Here is a 22,698-nt window from a genome sequence, read left to right as displayed (position 1 = left end):
TGAGTGAGTGCAGTGGGTCTAATTTCCCAGGATAAACCAAAACTCTTCAATCAGCTACACTGAAGCAAATTTTCGTAAGCTTCTAGCACTTCCTGCCCAATCTTCTTTCCTTTAAATAATTTGGGAATACAAGGGGAGAAATTTCTATTTAATTAACATTACTCATTTTTTTACATTAACACATACTCAGAGTAAAAATGGCCTTCACCAGCACAACTCAAGCCACAGTGAATTAATAGCCCATTTTACACTCCAGCTGACCTCTTTTTGTCCTCATTGCGAGGAATCTCAATGGTACACTCTGTGGAACAATCTCTCAATGAGGAGGAGTTGCAGAAATTCATATTTCTTTTTCCTGTTTTACAGAAGGATTGCATCGTACTACACCAGAGCATACAGAGCAGGTTGACATCGCAAATAAATCCTGACCATTACCAAAGGAATAACTGCACACTATGGGAAGACATCCAGTTAGCCATATGGAATGAAAACAATTTAAGTGTGAAGTTTATTACAAAGATTTTATGATGTCCACAAGGCTGCTGAGGCTTCAGAGAATTCACACCAGGGAGAAAACATTTCAGTGTAAGGCATGTTTCAAAACATTCTTAGATTCATCACAGCTCCGCAAACAACAATGCATTCACATGAAGGAACCGTTCATGTGCAAAATGTGCGTCAAATCATTCCTTGATTTAACAACCTTCTGTAGACACCAATACACTCACACAGGGGCAAAACCATTCACATGTGAGGTGTGTGATAGACCATTCTTGCGATTTCAGAACCTCTGTATACATCAACGCATTCACACAGGGGAGAGACCATTTACGTGCGAGACATGTGATAAATCATTCTCACAATTGAGGGCTTATCACACACACCAACAAATTCACACAGGGGAGAAACCATTCAGCTGCGAGGTGTGTAAGAAATCATTCTCGATGTCAGCAAACCTCAGCAGACACCAACGAATTCACACAGGAGAAAAACCATTCAGGTGTGAGGTGTGCGATAAATCATTCTCATCCTCGTCAGCTCTCCTCATGCACCAACGCATTCACACTGGGGAGAAACCATTCATATGCAAGGTGTGCAACAAATCATTCTCATCATCTTCAGATCTCCGTAAACACGAACGAATTCACACCGGGGAGAAACCATTCACGTGTGAGATGTGTGACAAATCATTCTCAGATTCATCACAGCTCCACAGACATCAACGCATTCACACAGGGGAGAAACCATTTACGTGTAAGATATGCATCAAATCATTCTCGGATTTATCAACTTTTCGCAAACATGAAAAAATTCATACAGGGGAGAAAACCTTCACGTGTGAGGTGTGTGACAAATCATTCTTGCAGTCAGGGAACCTCCGCAAACACCAACGCACTCACACAGGAGAGAAACCGTTCAGGTGTGAGGTGTGTGACAAATTATTCTCATTCTCTTCAAGTCTCCTAGTACACCAACGGATTCACACCGGGGAAAAACCATTCATGTGTGAGGTGTGTAACAAATCATTCTTGTCACATTCAGATCTCCGTAAACATGAAAGGATTCACACTGGGGAGAAACCGTTCACATGTAAGATGTGTGAGAAATCATTCTCGGATTCATCACAGCTCTGCAGACACCAACGAATTCACACGGGGCAGAAACCATTCACATGCAATTTGTGCAGCAAATCATTCTCGGATTTATCAACCTTCCGTAAGCACCAACGCATTCACACAAGGCAGTGACCATTTAGGAGCAAGGTCAGCAACAAATCATTCTCTGACTCATTGAGCTTCTGTGTACATCAACACATTTACACGTACAATGTGTGAAATCATTCTTGAGGTCATTGAGCCTCCTGTTCCTTTAGTTGAGCTACACAGTAGAGTAACCTTTCAAGTGTGAAGTATGACAATACTGTGCCTTTAAGAAATGTATTTATGTTATGTTTCTTGTGCAGGATTTTTTTAGCAGTGAGTTCTATTAACCGGTTGTGGTTTGTCTGTAACTGGCAACCCCTGTAGTTACTGCAGCAGCATATTGATCCCAATTGCTAGAGTGTTTGTTTTAATCAAGGCTAATGCAATTGTTATTTTAAAGTTTTCCCCTGGGATTTTTCAGAGTGGGGGTTCATTTGGTTGATTGACAGGAAAAATCAGGTGAAGGAGTGGGACTAGGCATACACAGAGAAACCAAGTCAGATGCTGCTGGAAATTGTTAGAGTGTATTTCTTTCTCTCTCCGGATTAGGAGACTGGGACCTGCCAGAAAATAAATCGCTTTCTCTGAAATTCTGCTGTTGAAGATAGATCTTTCTCTGGAGGCTATATGGGAGTCAGAAGATAGATGTCATTCTGTATCTCTGTTCAGAGGTGTTAAAATGCTGGCAACCTAAGCCCTGCGGAAGCTTGTATGTTTTCTGTGCTCGCTGATTCTGAAGAGGAATTTATGTACGTGGGGATATTGCTTACATTGGAACTACAGAAATAGCTGGCTGTTAAGAACTTGTCTTGTTAACATCTTGTCATGTTCAAGTAATGCAATTGGTAAAAGTTATTTATATTTTAACTGTGTTATCATGTAAAGTCTATTTTAATAAAAGCTTCATAGTGGGTTAATCAGGACATACCAGGAGCAAAATACCTTATGGTTACCTGAGTGCCAAAATAAAAAAAAGGCTGGGATCTAGGTTAACTTCATAATATAACTTGGAGCTTCTGATCTGGTCCCTAACAGAGGTTTGTGAAACACTTTTAACCCTTCTGGGCCACCAGAGGATTCTCACGAGAGAAACTCTTAGGGCACGACATTTGTGTTATGGCATTCCCCCTCCCCAAATCTCTCGAAGCACCAGTAAATTCATAAAGGAAAGAAACCATTCAGGCATGAGCTGTATGACAAAACAGCATATCTCCTAGTCCATTAATGCATTGGCACAGGGAAGATACCCTATAATAAGGTATTTGTTGGTCCCCCTGGAACATAACTGAACCCATATGCAGACAACCTAACCCAGTTTTTACGCAATTTGTCATCAGAGTATGAATCTCTACATAAGCTCACTGCAAAATATGTTCAGTGGTATTGGGACACAGAACAAGAAGCAGCTTTCACTTACATCAAACAACTAATGATGACAACACCAGTGCTGAGGTACTGTGATTTCAATGATGAAGTCCCCTGCCGTGAGATGCCAGTGAAACACGACTTGGAGCAATCCTCATGCAGTCAGGACAATCAGTTGTGTTTCTATCCAGAGCATTAACACAAACTGAACAATGCTGTGCATTGCCTGGATATCATTTTTAATTGAAAGCATTTCAACCAGTACTTGTTTGAGAGAGAGAAAGTGATGGTAGAGTCTGACCGCAAGTCACTTCAAAGTATCTTTCTCAAACTGCTTCTGTCTGCTCCAAAGGATGTGACTTCATTTGCAGGAATATCATTTGAAAGAGAAATAACAGCAAGGGAAGCAGATATACATCACCAACTTGCTGTGGAGAGCTGCACTCTCTTTGGAGAAAGTGATGATGCTGGTACAGAGCATGAAATCTTCCAGATTCAACAAGAAGCAATAGTACAACATGCTCTGGAATCATCAACCCAGCAGAAACCCCGAGCAGGATTTTACAGTGTTGCTCGGGTGAGATCGTAAAATCCCGTCTGAGGCCAGCGGAGATTTCATTCTGTGAACCTCACCCGCTCCAATTACGGTGCAGGCGAGGTGGTAGAGTTCCAGCCACTGAATCTGACATACAAGTATCTTGCTTGGATCAAGCAAACCACATCAGTGAGATACAACTCTTCAAATGTTTACAGGAAATTGTGATGAGAGGATGGCCTGAAACCTTCAAGGACAGATGTGTTGCTGCAAGAGAATTTTGGGCAAACAGAGATAAAGTGATCACCCAAGATGGCAACTTGGGCAAAGGAACTGAGGTCATTATCCCTAAAGAGATGAGAAAAAAGAGATGCTGAAGCATATCCGTACAAACCATCAAGGAATCGAGTCTAGTCTGAGGAAGGAAAGAAAAGGGTTGTACTGGTCAAACATAAGAAATGAGATTAAGGACCTCATCAGCCAGTGTGGTGCTTGTAACAAAGATCAAGCTTAGCAAAATAAATAGTTGCCCATGATTAATGACATCCCAGACAGACGATGGATGGAGCTGGGAGTAGACCTCTTCACTCTCACTGGAAGTGATCATCTTGTCACAGTTGACTATTATTCAGACTACTTGGAATTAGACCAGCTGACTTCAATGGTGACTAATGAGATTGTAGAATGCCTTAAAACATACTTTAGTTGTCATTACTGACATTGTGATGAGTAACAATGGCCCTCAATTCACAAGTGAAGGACACTTGATGAATGACTGGGAAATTCAGCACTACACATAATCTCTACACTAACCCCCAGTCAAACGGAAAATCTAAGGAGCAGTGAAAATTGCAAAAGGGTGCAAAAAAAAATTGACCAGACCCAGCACTGATGTGTAGAGGGTAATATTAAAGTGGAGAAACACATCTACTGAAAGCATTGAAATGTGTCCAGTCCAGTGATAAATGTCACACTGGACCCAGACTTCTCTTCCAATAGTTAAAACCACTGAAGCCAGAAGTAGTAACAGTAATGAGTAACGAGATCAAAGTCAAACAATAGGAAGACAAATTTCACTTTGATAAGGCTGAGCAAGAAACTGAATGACCAGTCTCAGAGGGCAACCTCTCCCCAATAAATTCAATGGATCAGCAACAACAATTACCTTAGCAAAACACTCACCAAAGCAACAACATTCCCCAGAGAGTCAGTATTACTTCAGGAACAAGCAGACACCAGATGAACAGCCAACAACTCACAAATGTACCAGAAGAAGATCTGAACACTTTAAAGGTTATGTTTGCAAATGTGTGTATGAAGAGAGGAAATTGGAACAGACTTAAAGTAACAAATACATTTTTACTCGTATGAACATTTTCTTTATGGACTATGTGAGTAATTGATTAAAATAGATAGGTGCTTGATGGCTGGTGTTTTCACAATGGGCGAAGGGCCTCTTTCTGTTCTGTAAAACTCTGTGGCCAGAATTTTGCTGCCTCGCCCACCCCAGAATTGAGGTGGGCAAGGCTCGCAGAATAGCATTCTCGTTGGCCTTGGGCAGGATCTTACAAGCCTTGAGCAGGAGAGGTGGTAAATTTCTGAAATTTGACTCTATAACTTGTAAATGATAGATTTTTTTTGACCAGGGAGATGTTTGGATCAATCCCTTTATACACTGTACATTGCATATTAATGTAACCTCTGATGTCAGCATTTGTAAATAAAGTTTGAAGCAGTAACCATTTTACACACCACATAAAACATTGTTTAAAATTCAAATTGCGGCAAATATTTCTGGAATAACATGAGTTTCCTGAAGCTTGGGAAACTGACCAATGAAACAGAGGCAACTTTGAGCAGCAGATCTGGTGGGGATTTAAGTTTGTCATTGAACCATTTGAACTAAACCTTACTTATTACAGCAGCTGTCTTGGTTCTTCTGGTAAATGTTTAACAGAGATTTCTAGTGTGGGAATAGCATTCATTCTTCATCCTTGGAGACTTTCAAGCTGACAACATCAGTGTGGTATGTGTAGCCTGGGATATGTTTGACAGTAGATAAAAGAGTAAGACCCACAGCATGAAAAGGAGCGATGATGTGCATCAGCACATGGACAGGAGAGAGGGACACAGGAGGGAGTGGCACCAGACAAGTGCAGCAGAGGGAGGAACAGTGAAGGGAGAAAATATTGAATCCTCAGGGTCTGAGAGATTAACTTGCTCTCCTCTGGTTTCCACCTCCATTCTTCCACTTAACTCTCCTTCCCCTCATGCCCATCATTCCTGTTTTTCTCTTTGATACATCTTTACTCCACTCTTTCTTCCTCCCTTTTCCATCTCACCCATTTTCCTAACTCATTGTATCTCTTTATCGTTCCTCCTATCTGCCCTTTTCAATTCTCTCCTTGTCATCTCCAACCGTCCTTTCCTGGTCCTCTCTGTTCCAGCATTATAAACTTGAGAATCATAGAAAGAAAGTTCACATTTTTAATTTTCCCATATATGACAAAACAAAGGAAAACCTTTAGTAATAGTTTCATTATTAATGTAATGACAATGTGAAATAATTATTTAGAATCATAGAATCCCTACAGTACAGAAAGAGGCCATTCAGCCCATCAAGTCTGCACCGACCACAATCCCACCCAGGCCCTACCCCCATGTTCCTCCATAGTTACCCACTCATCTCTCTAATCTACGCATCTCAGGAAACCGGAACACCTGGAGGAAACCCATATATATACGAGGAGAATGTGTAAGCTGCACACGGACAGTGACCCAAAGTGGGAATCGAAGCCAGGTCCCTGGAGCTGTGAAGCAGCAGTGCTAACCATTGTGCTACCCGTGGAATGGGGTGTGCTTTCTATTGACTCAGATGAAATAAACTATTATCTGTGGGCCAGTAGTTTACTGAAATAATTGCATGTAGACTGGAGTCATGAATACGACTTTGACTGTTGGCGTTTGAACGCCCAAACCCCTGAGTGTAATTTGAAGAGCCACCTCAAACAGGCACAATCAGCAGAAACTCACCACATTCATCACTCCGAAATGGGGCCATGGTCATTTCCTGGATACTGTTTAACAAAGCATTTTTAATGTTCATAAAAGTTCAGTTTAAAGTTGACATAAGTGACATTTAAAATTCCTGACATGGTCAATTTCAGTTGAATACACTGTCAAAACCAACACAAACTAGTGTAAACTCTTGACCACTGTGTGCATTTGCAGTTGTTGCATATTTGTCAAGGGGTTTCACTAAAGCAAACATTTTCAGAAATAGTCTGTGACCAATTTTAGCGGTTTTATTTAAGGTTGGTACATTGTGATATGATTGATTTCATGATCAATGCAGTGTGTAAGCATCTACAATATAATTTCTTCACTTATTTTACATGTTTGTGTTTCAATAGGTGGTGGGTGGGGTTTGTACAGGAAGCTCAGAGTCTGAGAAATTATTTGTGTGGCCTTGACAGCAACTTTAATCCATTTTCATGGAATAATCCATCTGGAGTTGGACTTGAACCCACAACTATGTTTTAGAACATAGAACACTACAGCACAAACAGGCCCTTTGGCCTACAAGTTGCGCCGATCACATCAATACCTACCAATCCATAGATCTATCTATAACCCCCAATCCCATTAAACCCCATATACTCATCCAGAAGTCTTTTAAAAGACCCCAGCGAGTTCGCCTCCACCACCACTGATGGCAGCCGATTCCATTCACTCACCACCCTCTGAGTGAAAAGCTTACCCCTAACATCACCTCTGTACTTGCCTCCCTGCACCTTAAATCTGTGTCCTCTCATAGTGACCATTTCAACCCGGGGAAATAGCCTCTGAGAATCCACCCGATCTATTCCTCTCAACATTTTATAAACCTCTATCAGGCCGCCTCTCAACCTTCGTCTCTCCAGGGAGAAGAGTCCCAGCTCCTTCAACCTATCTTCATAAGGCATGCCTCCCAGTCCAGGCAACATCCTTGTAAATCTCCTCTGTACGCATTCAATAGCTTCTACGTCCTTCCTAGAGTGAGGCCACCAGAACTGCGCACAGTACTCCAAGTGGGGCCTGACAAGGGTCTTATAAAGTTGCAGCATTACCTCCCGACTCCTAAACTCAATCCCTCGATTAATGAAGGCCAGTGCACCATACGCCTTCTTGACCACATCCTCCACCTGCGAGGCCGATTTAAGAGTCCTGTGGACCCGGACCCCAAGATCCTTCTGCTCTTCAACACTGCTAAGACTCCTGCCCTTGATAGTGTACTCGTTCATCCCATTGGTCCTGCCAAAATGGACCACTACACATTTATCCGTGTTGAAGTCCATCTGCCACTTCTCCGCCCAGTCTTGCATCCTATTTATGTCCTGCTGCAACTTCTGACATCCTTCCAGACCATCCACAACACCACTGACCTTCGTGTCATCGGTGAACTTACTAACCCATCCCTCCACTTCCTCATCTAGGTCATTTATGAAAATGACAAACAGCAAGGGTCCTAGAACAGATCCCTGGGGCACTCCACTGGTGACTGACCTCCATGCAGAAAAAGACCCATCCACAACCACTCTCTGCCTTCTGCAGGCAAGCCAGTTCTGGATCCACAAGGCCAAAGCCCCTTGGATCCCATGCCCTCTCACCTTCTCAAGAAGTCTTGCATGGGGGACCTTATCAGACGCCTTGCTGAAGTCCATGTACACCACGTCCACTGCTCTTCCTTCGTCAATGTGTTCAGTCACATTTTCGAAGAACTCAACTAGGCTCGTAAGGCACGACCTGCCCTTGACAAAACCACGCTGACTATTTCTGATCATGCTAAACCGCTCCAAATGCTCTTAAATCTTGTCCCTCAGAAGCCTCTCCATCAGCTTACCAACCACTGAGGTCAGGCTCACCAGTCGGTAATTTCCCGGGCTATCTCTGTTCCCTTTCTTGAAAATAGGAACCACATCCGCAATCCTCCAATCCTCCGGAACCTCTCCCGTCTCCATTGACGACGCAAAGATCATCGCCAGGGGCTCTGCAATCACCTCCCTCACCTCCCACAGTAACCTGGGGTACATCCCATCTGGTCCCGGCGACTTGTCTATCTTGATAGAATTCAAAAGTTCTAACACATCCTCTTCCTTAATATCCACATACTCAATCTTTTCCATTTGCTGCAAACCTGTAGCAAAATCTCCCAGATCAGATTCTACCGTGAATGCTGAGGCAAAGTACTCATTAAGCACCTCTGCCATTTCTTCTGGTTCCACACAAACCTTTCCCTCTTCACCTTTTATAGGTCCTATTCCTTCTCTTCTCATCCTTTTACTTTTCACATATTTATAGAAGACCTTGGGATTCTCCTTAATCTTACCCGCCAAGGCCTTCTCATGACCCCTTCTGGCTCTCCTAATTTCCCTTTTAAGCTCCTTTCTACAATCCTTATACTCCTCTAGATCCTTAACATCTCCTAGCTCCCTGAACCTTTTGTACACCTTCCTTTTCCTCCAGACTAGGTTCACCACAGCCTTCGTGCACCACGGTTCCCGCGACCTACCAAAACCTCCTTGTCTCAACGGAACGTTGCCGTGCAGAGCTCCAGACAAACATTCCTTGAATATCCGCCACCTTCCTTCTGTACTTTTCCCCAAGAATGCCTCCTTCCAGTTTATTAGTCCAATTAACAAGTGTGAGGTGGTCCACTTTGGTAGGAATAATGGTAGGAAGGATTATTACTTACGTGGCGAAAAACTGCAGCAGGCAACGGTGCAGAGGGACCTCGGGGTCCTTGTGCATGAGTCGCAAAAACCCAGCTTGCAGGTGCAGCAGGTGGTCAGGAAGGCGAATGGGATGCTGGCCTTCATAGCGAGGGGGATTGAATATAAAAGTAGGGAGGTCTTGCTGCAGCTGTATAGGGCATTGGTGAGGCCGCAGCTGGAGTACTGTGTGCAGTTTTGGGCGCCGCACCTGCACAAAGATATTTTGGCCTTGGAGGGAGTGCAGAGGAGGTTTACTAGGCTGATGCCGGAGTTGAGGGGGTTGAGCTATGAGGAGAGGCTGAATAAACTAGGCTTGTACTCGCTAGAGTTTAGAAGAATGAGGGGAGATCTCATTGAGACATATAAGATGATGAATGGGATGGATAGGATAGAGGTGGAGAGACTCTTCCCGCTCAAAAAAGACAGTAGGACTAGGGGGCACAGCCTCAAGATAAAGGGGGGGCGGTTTAGAACGGAGTTGAGGAGGTACTTCTTCACTCAAAGGGTGGTGAATCTCTGGAATTCTCTGCCCGTTGAAGTGGTGGAGGCTGCCTCGCTAAATATTTTTAAGACGCGGGTTGATGGGTTTTTGATAAGAGAGGGGATTAAGGGTTATGGGGAGAAGGCGGGAAAGTGGAACTGAGCCACGACAGATCAGCCATGATCTTATTGAATGGCGGGGCAGGCTCGAAGGGCTAGATGGCCTACTCCTGCTCCTATTTCTTATGTTCTTATGTTCTTAACTTCCTGACGTCTTCGTATTTCCCCTTACTCCAGACAAACACCTTCCTAGCCTGCCTGATCCTATCTCGTTTCAATGTTTTGTGAGTCAGAAGTTTAAATTTCACTGCAGAGACATGGCAGGGGAATTCTCCAGCCTCCCAGGCGCGTGTTTCTCGTGGCTTGAGGAGGTGTGCTGTTTGTTCGTGGAGGGATTCTCTGGTGCTACCGTTGACAGTGGTATCTCACATTGATTTCATCCCATTCCGCTGCAAAATCCATGAAATGGGGTGTGCTGCCAGCAGGACTAGAGAATCAACAAGCATAAACAGCTGGAGAATTCCACCCAAGAGCATTGAGACTGGCAGTCCAGTGCAGTACTGAGGGAGTGCTGCACTGTCAACGGTACCAACTTTCTATAAAGTTAATCCAAGGCCACATCTGCCTTCCAAAGTGAATGTTAAAAATCATCACATTGTAGAAGAGCAATGAACTTACCCTTGATGACTTAAACAATATGGATCCTGCAATCAACATCACCAAATAAATATCTGGTATTACATAGTGTTTGTGAGAGCTTGCTGTACATACATTGACTGCCATGTTTCCAATGTTACATCGTTTTCCACAATTCAGAAAACACTTCATTGGTTGAAAAGTGTTTTCAAACAGTGAGTTTGTCAAAGTTAATTTGGAGTGCAAATCTTTGTTAATGAGAAATTCTGCTTCAAGTTGTGATATTAGTGTAACTTTAAGAGATTTAAAAAAAAATTGTACTCTGCAGTTGTAAACAAACTTTTTCAGTGTGTTCTTCTCATTGTTGCTGGGCTGACTCGAGATGTCCTTTCATTACTATTTCAGTAGTTTAAATGGGGTTGTTTATGTTTATTCCAGGATTGGTTTTATGGCCCTGCATTGTTAGGTGGAAGGTCATGGGTTCTGGTCAGCTGACAAAAGTTCTTTCATTTTCAGTCCTGAGCTACATTTTATTTTCAAAGAGACAGCAAACTAAAAATAAATGTTTTCCCTCTCTCCTGTTGTTTTGGAAATTCTGCTGGTTATCTGAAAGAAAGGCCTTACCTTCCTGCAGTAAAGATTCTACAGTTGGTTGCTTGACCAGAGAGTCTCTCTCTGGGGTTCTGTGAAGCTATTTTGACTTCAATTAGTTCTGACTGAATCCGGAGGACGGCAGTCTTCAACCAAAGGACTCAATCATTAACTTTGCTGTGTTGAACTTGTTTAAAAATTTTTGTCTATGGAAGGTTTTGGTTCTAATTGGATATATTTGTAAAGGGTTATACATTAATGGTTGTTCTGGTTCTTGTTTGTAATTAATGAGGGTTCTTGCTAATTTTCTTATTATACATGTTAACTATATTTTTAAATAAACTTTGTTTGATAAAAGCTCCCTAGTGGGTCTTTTGAATCATACATATCATGCCTATCCTCACCAAACTCAAAATCCAAAATTTATGATTCAGGCAGGCTTCATCAAATATTGTGTGAGTTTCTAACCTGAACCGAGTTTCTGACCTGAATTCTGACAATGTGAACTGGAAATTATAAACACATTGATGGAGAAGGTATACAATGACTTTGACGAATATATTGTGTAAAGGACTCTCACTGTAGGCTCCTGAATGTCTCAGTGAATAGAAACACACCATGCTCACAAATCAGATGGTTTTGAATAAGTTTAAAAAATGAATTTATTGCAAATTATAAATCTGTACAGAAGTTTGATAAAATAATAGAAAATGAACATAATATTCAGTTTTCATCAAAATAATAAAGCATACTAAAAATTAACCATTTGGATTTGTGAGTTATAAATCTGCACAGAATAGTCATAAAACAACAGACAAACAACAAAACAATATAGTTAGTTATGAGAAGTGATGTCAACAATTCCCATACCAACTGAGGTTATTTATAAAGGCCTGCCTTCACAACCTAGCTCCTTGCCTGAAGTGTGCTGATCCTCAGGTTAAATCACCACCATCCTCAAACGGGACAGCAGCTTATGGTCATCTGGGACAATGATGACTTTGCCTTAACCTTCATTTAGCAATTTGCACCAAATTCTGAATCAATCAAAATAACAAAGAATTTGAAAGTGCCTCAAGATCTTTCCCAGAACCTGAAATGAATTGTGGAAGAGTGTAAGGTGAACGTATACTGTTAAAACAGTGTGTCATGATGGGCTGAGGGAACTCAAATCTGTAGAAACTAATCCCTACTCCCTTATTGTATTCAGGATAGTAGTCCTCCCAGACAGGAGAGTATAAACATTACCCACGGTATCAGTCAAACACCTGTCACCTGAAAAGGATCTGTCTATAATTCATATCACCAATTAAAGCAGGGTTTGATTCTACGCGTACTGAGAGCTGGTTCACTTTAATAACACACTTAGATCAGGGGAAACTCTCTCAGAATGCTACAGACAAAAGTTTGTTTAAAATCCCTGTGCTTTAGTTTGTCTCCCAATCCTGATGGTCAGAAATGATACCAATCTTTAGGTGCACAGGATGAAGCTCGTTTCCGTCATTGAAGAGATGGAGAGATGTTTGAAATCTGTCGCAGAGCAGACAACGGCATTGCAGCCATTTACAAACTGTAGATCATGTCTAGCTATGGTGGTCAGTTTAGTCTTGGCATTTACGTGACTGAAGTAAATGAGTTTCCCAACAAGACAGTATTTAATACTGTCACCAGAGGGAAGTTGATCTTTGATTCAGTGAATAGTCACTGTCAGGTCGATTATAAATCGAATGGGGGTGATGTAGATAAGGGGACAGAAACCACTGGGATTTTGAAGACTATTAAAACAAAGTAGATTAGTTTAGAATAGAGATCATGGTGTGCCTTGTATTCACAATAAGAAATCACAAAGCGCCTCATGTATATTATACGAAGGTATTGTCTGCATAGACACATTTTTTGGTAGAGAAATTTGAATAAGTATTGTAGATTTTAAATGTCTTGTAAGCTTTCTCCAAGATGCAGTCTACTCCAAAGCATAATGGGAAACAAACAGAAGTGGACAGGTCACATTCTTTGGAAATAAGGCATAGAATGTATTCACTTTTATCAGTAAGAGACTCTAGATCTGCAAGCTGCCATTGTTTTAAAATGATTAGAGGCATTTAGTTTGTGGTGGCAGTGGATTGACATATTTAGCTTTTACTACAAGGAATAGCTAGCAGGCAGAGTAAAACGACTCTCTCTGTTCCCATGGTTTTCAGGTGGTGAGGGCAATCCTTGAACTTACCGGATTTATGTAAGGTTGCTAGGCAATGGGAGGGGGGAGAACTTCCAGGTCCGATTAACCAATGAATTCATAATTCTCAGCCCTAAAGCAGCCCGACTAAGAGAGAAATTCCAGGAGCAGCTCATGGATAATCGGGGAAATGTTCACAAATCCAGCTCAATTCTTGAATAGTGGGATCAAAAAGTCACTGTCCTAATTTCCTGTGTCCAGACCATTATTAATGTAATTGGATCATCCACCTTGGATAACAGTTTGGGTGGGAGAAACCAACCTTTGAAAAGGTATATCCGTCTTACACATGTAACGTAATGTCAGAGAGAACTTCGAATCTTCTGGCTGTCTCTCCTAATGCGATTTGGTCAAATAAAGAACATCTTTATCTGTATACTGTCTCTTGTGAGGCTTTGTATTAACTCAGTTCAGCTCAATATATGGCAACAGAGGGAAGCCCCCCAGGAAAATCCCCTTACAGGCTATCACACAGCCTTGCTTGACATCAGTCCAAATTTTGAAGATTTCTGTTTTAGATTTCCCACTCAAAGACAGTTACAGTCAAATAATCATGAAGCAATTGCAGGATTGCGATGAAGTTTCTTGGACTTCCAAATCATTGGAGCAAATCCACAGAGCGTCATGATTTACTGAGTCAAATGTTTTGGTCACGGTGATGATTGTAGTGAAGAGTTCCTGATGTTGTTCTCAACATTTTTCTTGGGTATTTCTGGCAACAAGGACCATGTTGGAAGTTCCTCTGGAAGGTCCAAAGCCAATTCATAGTTCTCAATGATGTCTATATCACTCGATCCATGTGGAGAAAGATCATCAACTTGTTGAATCAGTGATGAATATCCATCCAGCACCAACACATCATAAGAACATAAGACCCAAAAGTCCAAGAGGAAGAAGATCAATGCCTCAGCTCTAAAACAGCCCAACTGAAGAGAGGAATTCCAGAAGCAGTTCATGGACAATCTGGGAAATCTTCACACATCCAACTCAATTCCTGAACAGTGGGATCAAAATAAAGTCAGCTGTACTAAACTCCTGTGTCCAAACTACTGGGTTCGAGCAACATCATCACTAGGACTGGCGCAATGAATATGACGCTGAAATATGTGACCCCCGGAACAAAAACAACCAGCCTTCATTACTTGGCAGAACTACCCAAGAAACCAATATTCAAAAGCTGAAGACTGACACCCAAAGAGAAATCCGCAAGATGAAGGACATGTGGTGGGCAGAGGAATCCCGAGAGGTCTAACAGTATTTTAATCATCATGGTTGAATGTTAAATTCACCCTCTTGAAACAATTGGACTGATGGTGAGAGAGGTTGGAGACGGACACCGCTGATACAGACAGTGCTTTCGAAGGACAGCTCCCCTTTTTGAGCACTGAGGTAACTCTCAGTGTAACAGAAGCAGGTGAACCGGCTTCAAGTCCATGTGGAGATGTCGGTGTTTGGTAAAAGTCAGTGAAACAATCTTGACAAATGACACACTGGAAGGGATTGTCGCCCATATGGATTCATTAATGTTTCTGGAGGTCTGACAGCTGTCTGAAGGCTTTATTACAGAACTCACACTGATAGGATTTCTCCTGTGTGAATGTGTTTATGGATCAGGCGATGTGTTGGCTGTTTGAAAGCCTCTTCATGAGTGGCTTCTTCCCAGTGTGGATCCACTGGTGCTTCAGGAGGATGTTTCAGAAGATTTATTGGAAATGTCACACTTGAAGGTTTATTCCCCTGTGTGAATTCTCTGATGGAGCAGCAATTTTGCTGCTGTGAGAATGAGTGTCACACACCTTGCACCTGAATGGTTTCCCTCTTGTGTGTATGCACTGATGTACTCGATGATACTGAAGGCCCGATGAAACTGAAAATGATTTGTTACACATCTCACAACTAAACCAGTGTGAATGCGCTGATGTGCGCAGAGATTCGATGATTGTGAGAATGATTTGTTACACACCTCACAATTGAATGGTTTCTGCCCCATGTAAATGCATTGGTGTGCACGAAAGTTTGATGACTGTGAAAATGATTTCTGACACACCTCACACACAAATGCTTTCTCCCCAGTGTGAATGCATTAGTGCATCAGGAGTTTTGAGGAATGGGTGAAAACTTTCTCACAAATTTTACATCTGAAGGGTTCCTCCCCTGTGTGAATCCTCTGGTGTATAACAAGCCGTGTTAGTATTGCAAAAGCTTTATTGCAAATTTCACACTTATAGGGCTTCTCCCCGTGTGAATTGCCTGGTGGCACAGAAGTCTTGATAACTGTGAGAACGACTTATCACACATTTTGCACGTGAATAGTTTCTCCCTTGTGTGAATGCATTGGTGGACACAGAGATTCGATGATGATGAGAATGATTTGTCACACAGCACACACATGAATGGTTTCTCCAGTGTGAATGCGTTGATGCACACGCAGCTCACATGGTGTTGAGAAGGCTTTGTCGCACACATTTCATGGGAATGGTTTCTTCTCAATGTGACCACATTGGTGTACATGGAGATACGATGACATTGAGAATGATTTCTCACACACATGACATGTGTATGGTTTCTCCCCTGTGAGAATACGTTGGTGTATACACAGCAGCTGCAATAAGTGAGGTTTTATTCAGATGGGACAATGACAAGTTTAAATCCCCTCCTGATCTGCTGCTCAAAGTCTCCTCCGTTTCCCTGGTCAGTTTCCCAAACTTCAGGAAACTCCTGTTACTCCAGAAATATTTGGATTGGCTGTGAGAGACGTCAATCAGAGAGCCCACCCACTCTGCCCATTCTCTCCTCTTCCTCTTTCACAGCTGCTTCACTTCCTGTAGGGACTGAAAACCAAGTCAGGAGATGGTGAGTGAAGGAGCAGAATTTATAATAACTTTGACTAACAGGCTGAGTTTTGTTGATGGGTCATTACTGAATATGAGAAGGTGAGATGTAATTGTCTGGGAGGAACAGAGATACATTTATTGAAATGTCTTTTAATGCCTTCTTTAAAGATTTTATCCGAATGCTCGGCCTTTCCCAAAAGCCTGGGCTTGGATTTGATAGTTTTGCCCAGTGTTGTGTCTGATAGCTGAATTTGGGATGTGCAGTCTGAGTGAGTGCAGTGTATCTAATTTCCCAGGATAAACCAGAACCATTCAAACAGCTACACTGAAACAATATTTTCCTTACTTCCTGTTCAGTGTGGTTTCTAAAATAATTTGGGAAATCAAGCTGAGAAATTTTGAAATATGAACAAAGAACTAAGAACAAAATCAGCCTGGGAAACAGGCCCTTCGGCCCAACGAGCCCACGCTGCCATCTCAACTCCACCTCTCTACCCATGACCCCTATCTAATGTTTTATGGCCATCCAGATTGAGGGAAAACTGATTTAGGGACAATTTATTCCTGCCAATCAGCCTAACACCACATCTTTGGGGTGTGGGAGGAAACCGGAGCACCCGGAGAAAACCCACGCAAGCATGGGGAGAATGCGCAAACTCCCACAGACACCGGCCCAAATCCATGTGTCTGCACAGCAATCAGCGATAGTCACTGTACTGATCAACTTTGCTCATTAGTTTTTTTTATGTTAAACACATTCTGTAAACATAAAATTGGTCTCCAGCAGCATGACACAAACTCATAATCAATTGCCTGTTTTACACTAAACTTGATTGTCTTTTCCATTGCCTGGGAAAATGTGGGACTGGGGTGGAGGAAGGAAAGTAGCCATGTTGTCTGTGCCTGGTCACTATCCAGTGTCCCTGCTGTAAACAGAGGGTGTGTGCCAGTGAGGAAGTTGCGTCTGATCCTCAACATGAGGAAATAGCGGATTGGCACTCACTGTGGAACAGTCTCCAACTGAGGAGTCAGCACCTTCATCAAAGGAGGAGAGGGAATTGGAGGAGAGGGAATTGGAGGAAATCATGTTTCCCTTTCCTGTTTTACAGAAGTATTGCACTGTACTTCATCAGAGAATACAGAGAGGATAAACACTGCAGACAGATCCTGACCATTGCCCAAGGAACAACTGCACAACTGTGGGAAGACATGCAGTCCCTTCATAGCATTGCTCAACACAGAGAAGGTTGGACAGTGAAACCATCATCTGCATATCAGTTGGATCAGGTGAGCTTTGACACATCATCAGATCTGAAACTGGTCAGTGGTATGCAATCTTTTATCAGGGACAATCTTTCTGAAGGTTTGGCGGTGAGGTGTGTTCTGAAACCTTCACAGTGCCATCAAACCTCCCATGCCATTGAAGAGTCCGCACAGTCATCAGCGCTCATGCAACAACAACACATACACACCGGGCTGAAGCCATTCAGGTGTGACCTGTGTGACAAATCATTCTCAGACTCCTCAAATCTCTGTGGACACTTATGTTTTCACATAGGAGCGAGACCATTCCAGTGTGAGGTTTGTGATAAGGCTTTTACCCGCTCCGCTTATCTCATCAAGCACCAGAGAATTCACACAGGGGAGAAACCATTCACTTGCGAGGTGTGTGACAAGTCATTCTCTGAGTCATGGACACTCCGCAGACATCAAGGCATTCACACAGGAGAGAAACCATTCACCTGTGAGGTGTGTGAGAAATCATTCTCGCGCTCATCAATCCTCCATTCACACCAACAGATCCACACAGGGGAGAAGCTGTTCACATGTGACGTGTGCGCTAAAGCCTTCACGGTATCATCAAGCCTGCTACGCCATCAAGCAGTCCACACCGGGGGGAAGCCATTCAAGTGTGAGGTGTGCAACAAAGCATTCAAGCTGTCCTCAACACTTATGCAACACCAATGCATTCACACTGGAGAGAAACCATTCAGGTGTGAGGTGTGCGACAAATCATTTTTACGGTCATCGTCCCTTCGTGTACATTACCGCATTCACACAGGGGAGAAACCATTCAATTGCGACCTGTGTGACAGATCATTCTCACATTCATCAAGCCTTCGTGTACATCACCGTATTCACACAGGGGAGAAACCATTTAAGTGCGACCTGTGTGACAAATCATTCTCAGACTCATCGAATCTCCGTGGCCACCAACGTTTTCACACAGGAGAGAGACCATTCAAGAGTAAGACATGTGACATAGACTTTATTAACTCATCAAATCTACAGGGGATCCACACAGGGGACTAAGGGGGAGATCTACAAAGAAGCTTTTCTTGAAGTTTTAGAACTTCCTGGGCCACCAGATGATTCAGACAGCAGAGAAACTATTCTGGTCCGATGTTTAACAGTCCAGTCCTCCCAATGTGTAAAGTATCAGTGAACCACACTGTGGAAAAGCCATTCAAATGTGAGGTGGCGAGGCTTTCATGGTCAGCGTATTGCTTGGTCCATCAACACATGCACAGCGGAAACCCTATCAGTGTGAATTCTAACCTCAAACCTTCACACAACCATTGAAACTCTTAGATCATCAGTGAACCCACAATGAAGATGAACCCTTCCAGTGTGACATGTGTCAGGATTGTTTCTCCTCCTCCTCCTCACACCAAACACTGACATCTGCACATGGACTTGGAGCTGGCTCACCAGCTTCCCTTACACTGAGAGTTGTCTGTGTTGTTTATCCTCCGGTGCTCACACAAGGCAGCTGTCCTTCCAAAATACTGTCTGTCTCAGCAGTGTCTGTCTCCAACCTCTCCCGCAATCACTTCCATCATTTCAAGAAGGTTAATTTAACCTTTGGTCAGATCTCCAAACATCATCAATGGAAGACATCATTATGTATAGAAGCTGCTGTATAAACTCAGCATCCTTTCAGTGCAGTGTCAGGTACAAGTCACTCACTGACTCTCACTTTGACCAAGAAGACTGTCAGAAACTCAGTGGTTAGAAAGGCTTCGGTTTCTGATCTATCGGCAGGGAGGAGCCATTCCTGGGGTAATAATGGACGAACTTCAATTAGCCTCAGCATCTCTCGTCTATGGAGGAGGGAGAATGAGCCAGGACTCCTGTTCCTCATCAGTGAGCAGAGCCGGGAAGTTGAGGGGGAGGACAGGATGTGTCTCGGCTGTGACAATCTCCATTGTCTCACGATGTTCACTGTCTGGGTCTACACATGCTGAATGGCCACTTGAACAGAACACTGAAGGCCAATCAATGTCCACAGTCTGTACTCCAGGTCAGCACCTTGAGGATTGAGGGAATGTGAGAGGACGACAGTTTGTATTTATAGAGCGCTTTAATATGGTCAAATATCCTAAACTGTTGCATAGAGACAGAACCAGAGTAAAATTAACACTGAGACAAAGAAGGCAATCTTAGGTGGAATGATCATAAATATGGTCAAAGAAGTGGGATTTATGGTGGGGAGAGAGATAAAGGTACAGTGAGATTTAAGGAGGGAATTCATGAACGTGAAGCCTGGATGGCTGAAGACACAGCTGTCAATGGTAAAGTGAAGGAAGTGAGGGATGTACTGAAGGTCAAAATTGGAGGAGTGCAGAGAACTCAGAGAGAGATGGGGATTAGAGATGACAGAGATAGGGAGGAGGTGAGACCATGCAGCAATTGGTACTGGAGCATGAGAATTTTAAATTGGAGGCGCTGGTAAACAGGGAAGCAGTGTAGGTCAGTGAGCAGAGGGGTGAAATATGTGAGAGTTAGGATAGAGACTGCAGAGTTTTAGCTGACCTGAAGTTTCTGGAGGGTGGGAGATGGGAAGCTGGACAGGAGAACATTGGAATGGTCCAGTCTAGTCTAGAAGTAACAACAGCATGGATGAAGATTTCAACAGCAGATGGACTAATGCGGGAATGGGTGGAGGTGTTGGAAATGAACGATAATACAGAGGTGAATGTAGGTGATCTTCGTGACAGCGGGGGTATGGGGTTGGAAGCTCAGCTGAAGAGGATGACACTGACCAATTTTTGTTGGAGATGAGAGTGGAGAGGGAAATCAAGAGGAATTTAATGAAAGTAGAAACTGGAGTCATTTCTTGATCTATTAACCAGTTTTGAAATTTTAAATTAACCCCAAGTCTCAATAGATTTTTATGGGGGGAGAGTTCCAGATTTCCAGTCCCCTTTTTGTGAAGAAGTGTTTGCTGACATCATCCCTGAACAGCCTCGCTCTAATTTTAATGCTCTGTCCCCTTGTTCTGGACTCTCCCACCAGAGGAATAGTTTCTCTCCAACTATTCTGCTAACTCTTTTAATCAGCTTAGACACCTCAATTAAATCACCCATTGATTTTCCATGTGGCCACTGGATCTCTGTAAACATTAGTGGGTTTGTATTATGGAAATAGCTCCATCCTGTGTCACTTAGATTCAGTGTGATTTCTGACCATCAGAATTTGGAGCCAGATTAAAGCATGGGGATTTTAAAGAAACTTCTGTCTGTAGTATTCTGAGAGACTTCCCGTGTGTGTGTGTGTGTGTGTGTGTGTGTGTGTGTGTGTGTGTGTGTGTGTGTGTGAGAGTAAAGTGAGCCAGCTCTCAGGAGTGGGCATGGGATAGAATTGGAACCTGCTTTAGTTGGTGATGTGAATTACAGACAGATCCTCTTCAGGTGATGGGTGTTTGACTAATAACCATGGATAATGTTTGTACTCTCCTGTCTGGGAGGACTACTATCCTGAGTGGGGGTTAGTCTCGACAGATCTGAGTTCCCTCAGCCCATCATGGCACAAAGTCTTAACAGAATGATATATTCACCATATGCCCTTCACGATTCATTTCAGGTTCTGGGAAAGATCTTGAGACATTTTCAAATTCTTTGTTATTTCAATTGGTTCAGAGTTTGGTGCAAATTGCTGAATGAAAGTTAAGGTAAAGTCATCATAGTCCCAGATGACCAATAAGCTGCTCTCCTGTTTGATGGTGGTGTTGATTTATTCAGAAGTAGGCAAATTCATCAGCCCTTCACACCTGCTCCACAATTCAATCAGATCATGGCTGATTTCTCCCTGGTCTCAAATCCACCTTCCCACCTGTTCCACATATCCCTTTAAACCATTTTTTAGTCAGAAATATATCTGTCTCCTTTTTGAAATCATTTAATGATTCTGACTCCACTGTGCCCATAGGCAGTGAGTTCCACAAATTTGCCACCGTCTGCAAGAAGTAGTTCCTCCTCATCTCAGTTTTAAATCTACCACCTCTCAACCTATACATGTGACCTCTTGTTTCAGATTCCCCCATAAGGGGAAACATTTGGTCTACATTTACTCTGTCAATCCCTTTTAGAATTTTATATATCTCGATTAGATCCCCTCGCATACTTCTGAACTCCAGTGAGTATAAGCCCTCTCCTCATACGTCAACCCTGGTGTCAATCTGGTGAACCTCCTGTGCACTGCCTCCAATGCCATTGCATCCTTCCTCAAATTGTTCAGTTGAAGAGAGGGGCAATTATCTAGGTAGTCTGCAACTTACTTGAGAAAGGTCATATGGATGAAGGTTCTGTAGCTCCACACTTATGTGGTGCACGCTGACATGACTGTCGGTCACAGCTCTCTCAGGTGCCTTCCGAGATCTCCATCACTTACTCTTCGAAGCGAATCAGGAAATTCAACTCAGGGACTCCAAATGGTGGAACTTGAATTCAATAAATTGGAATTGAAAGTCTAATGATGACCGTAAAACCATTGTTGAAGTAAAACTCCAACAATTCACTAGTGGTGTTTAGGAAAGGAAATCTGGTGTCCTTACCTGTTCTGGCCTACATGTGACTCCAGGACCACATTACTTCAAGGGCAATTTGGGATGGGCAACAAATGCTGGCCTACCAGCGACACCCACATCCTATGAAATTTTTTTTAAAAACCATTTCGTGTTCCCGGAAAAATGTTGTATCATTTTCAAACGCTTTGTTATTTTTGTTGATTCAAAGTTTGATGTAAGCTGAATATCCTGTTGTTTGTCTGCTGTTTTATCAAACTTCTGTATAAATTTGTAACTCACAATAAATTCATGTTTTTAAGCTGAAACGAAACTAGATTTGTCAGTATGATGTTTTCCTATTCGCTGAAACGCTCAGAAACCTATAGTAAGAATCTTGTGCACAGTATATTGGTTAATGTCAGTGTGGGCTGGTATACTTTCCATCAATGGTTTTAAAATTTCCAGTTCACAGTAAGAATAGAAGGATTTGCATTTTTATGTCAACGTGCACAAACTCTGAAAGCACTTTACAGCCAACGAAGAGATTTCCAAAATGTAGTGTTATACAAAGAACAGAGAACACAACAGCACAGGAACAGGCCCTTCAGCGCTCCAAGCCTGCGTCGATCACATTTACCTATCTAAACCGACCAACATATCGCTGTATTCCCAGTTTGTTCATATACCTATTAATATACGTCTTAAATGTGGCTAATG

General features: G+C 42.7%; 1 protein-coding gene across 1 annotated transcript; it reads left to right on the top strand.

The window, feature by feature from the left end:
* The first annotated feature begins 479 nt into the window (after window positions 1-479).
* On the top strand, window positions 480-22,312 carry LOC145348074 (uncharacterized). Its single transcript, XM_080196215.1, is given in 3 exon segments — window positions 480-1,716; window positions 10,971-10,975; window positions 17,817-22,312. Coding segments are annotated over 3 exon segments (1,932 nt in total). The 3' UTR covers window positions 18,507-22,312.
* Window positions 22,313-22,698: the final 386 nt, after the last annotated feature.

Source organism: Carcharhinus amblyrhynchos, chromosome 9, assembly GCF_965287045.1.
Source record: "Carcharhinus amblyrhynchos chromosome 9, sCarAmb.v2.hapA, whole genome shotgun sequence".
Lineage (NCBI taxonomy): Eukaryota > Metazoa > Chordata > Chondrichthyes > Carcharhiniformes > Carcharhinidae > Carcharhinus > Carcharhinus amblyrhynchos.
This window is presented reverse-complemented; position numbering and strand designations above follow the sequence as displayed.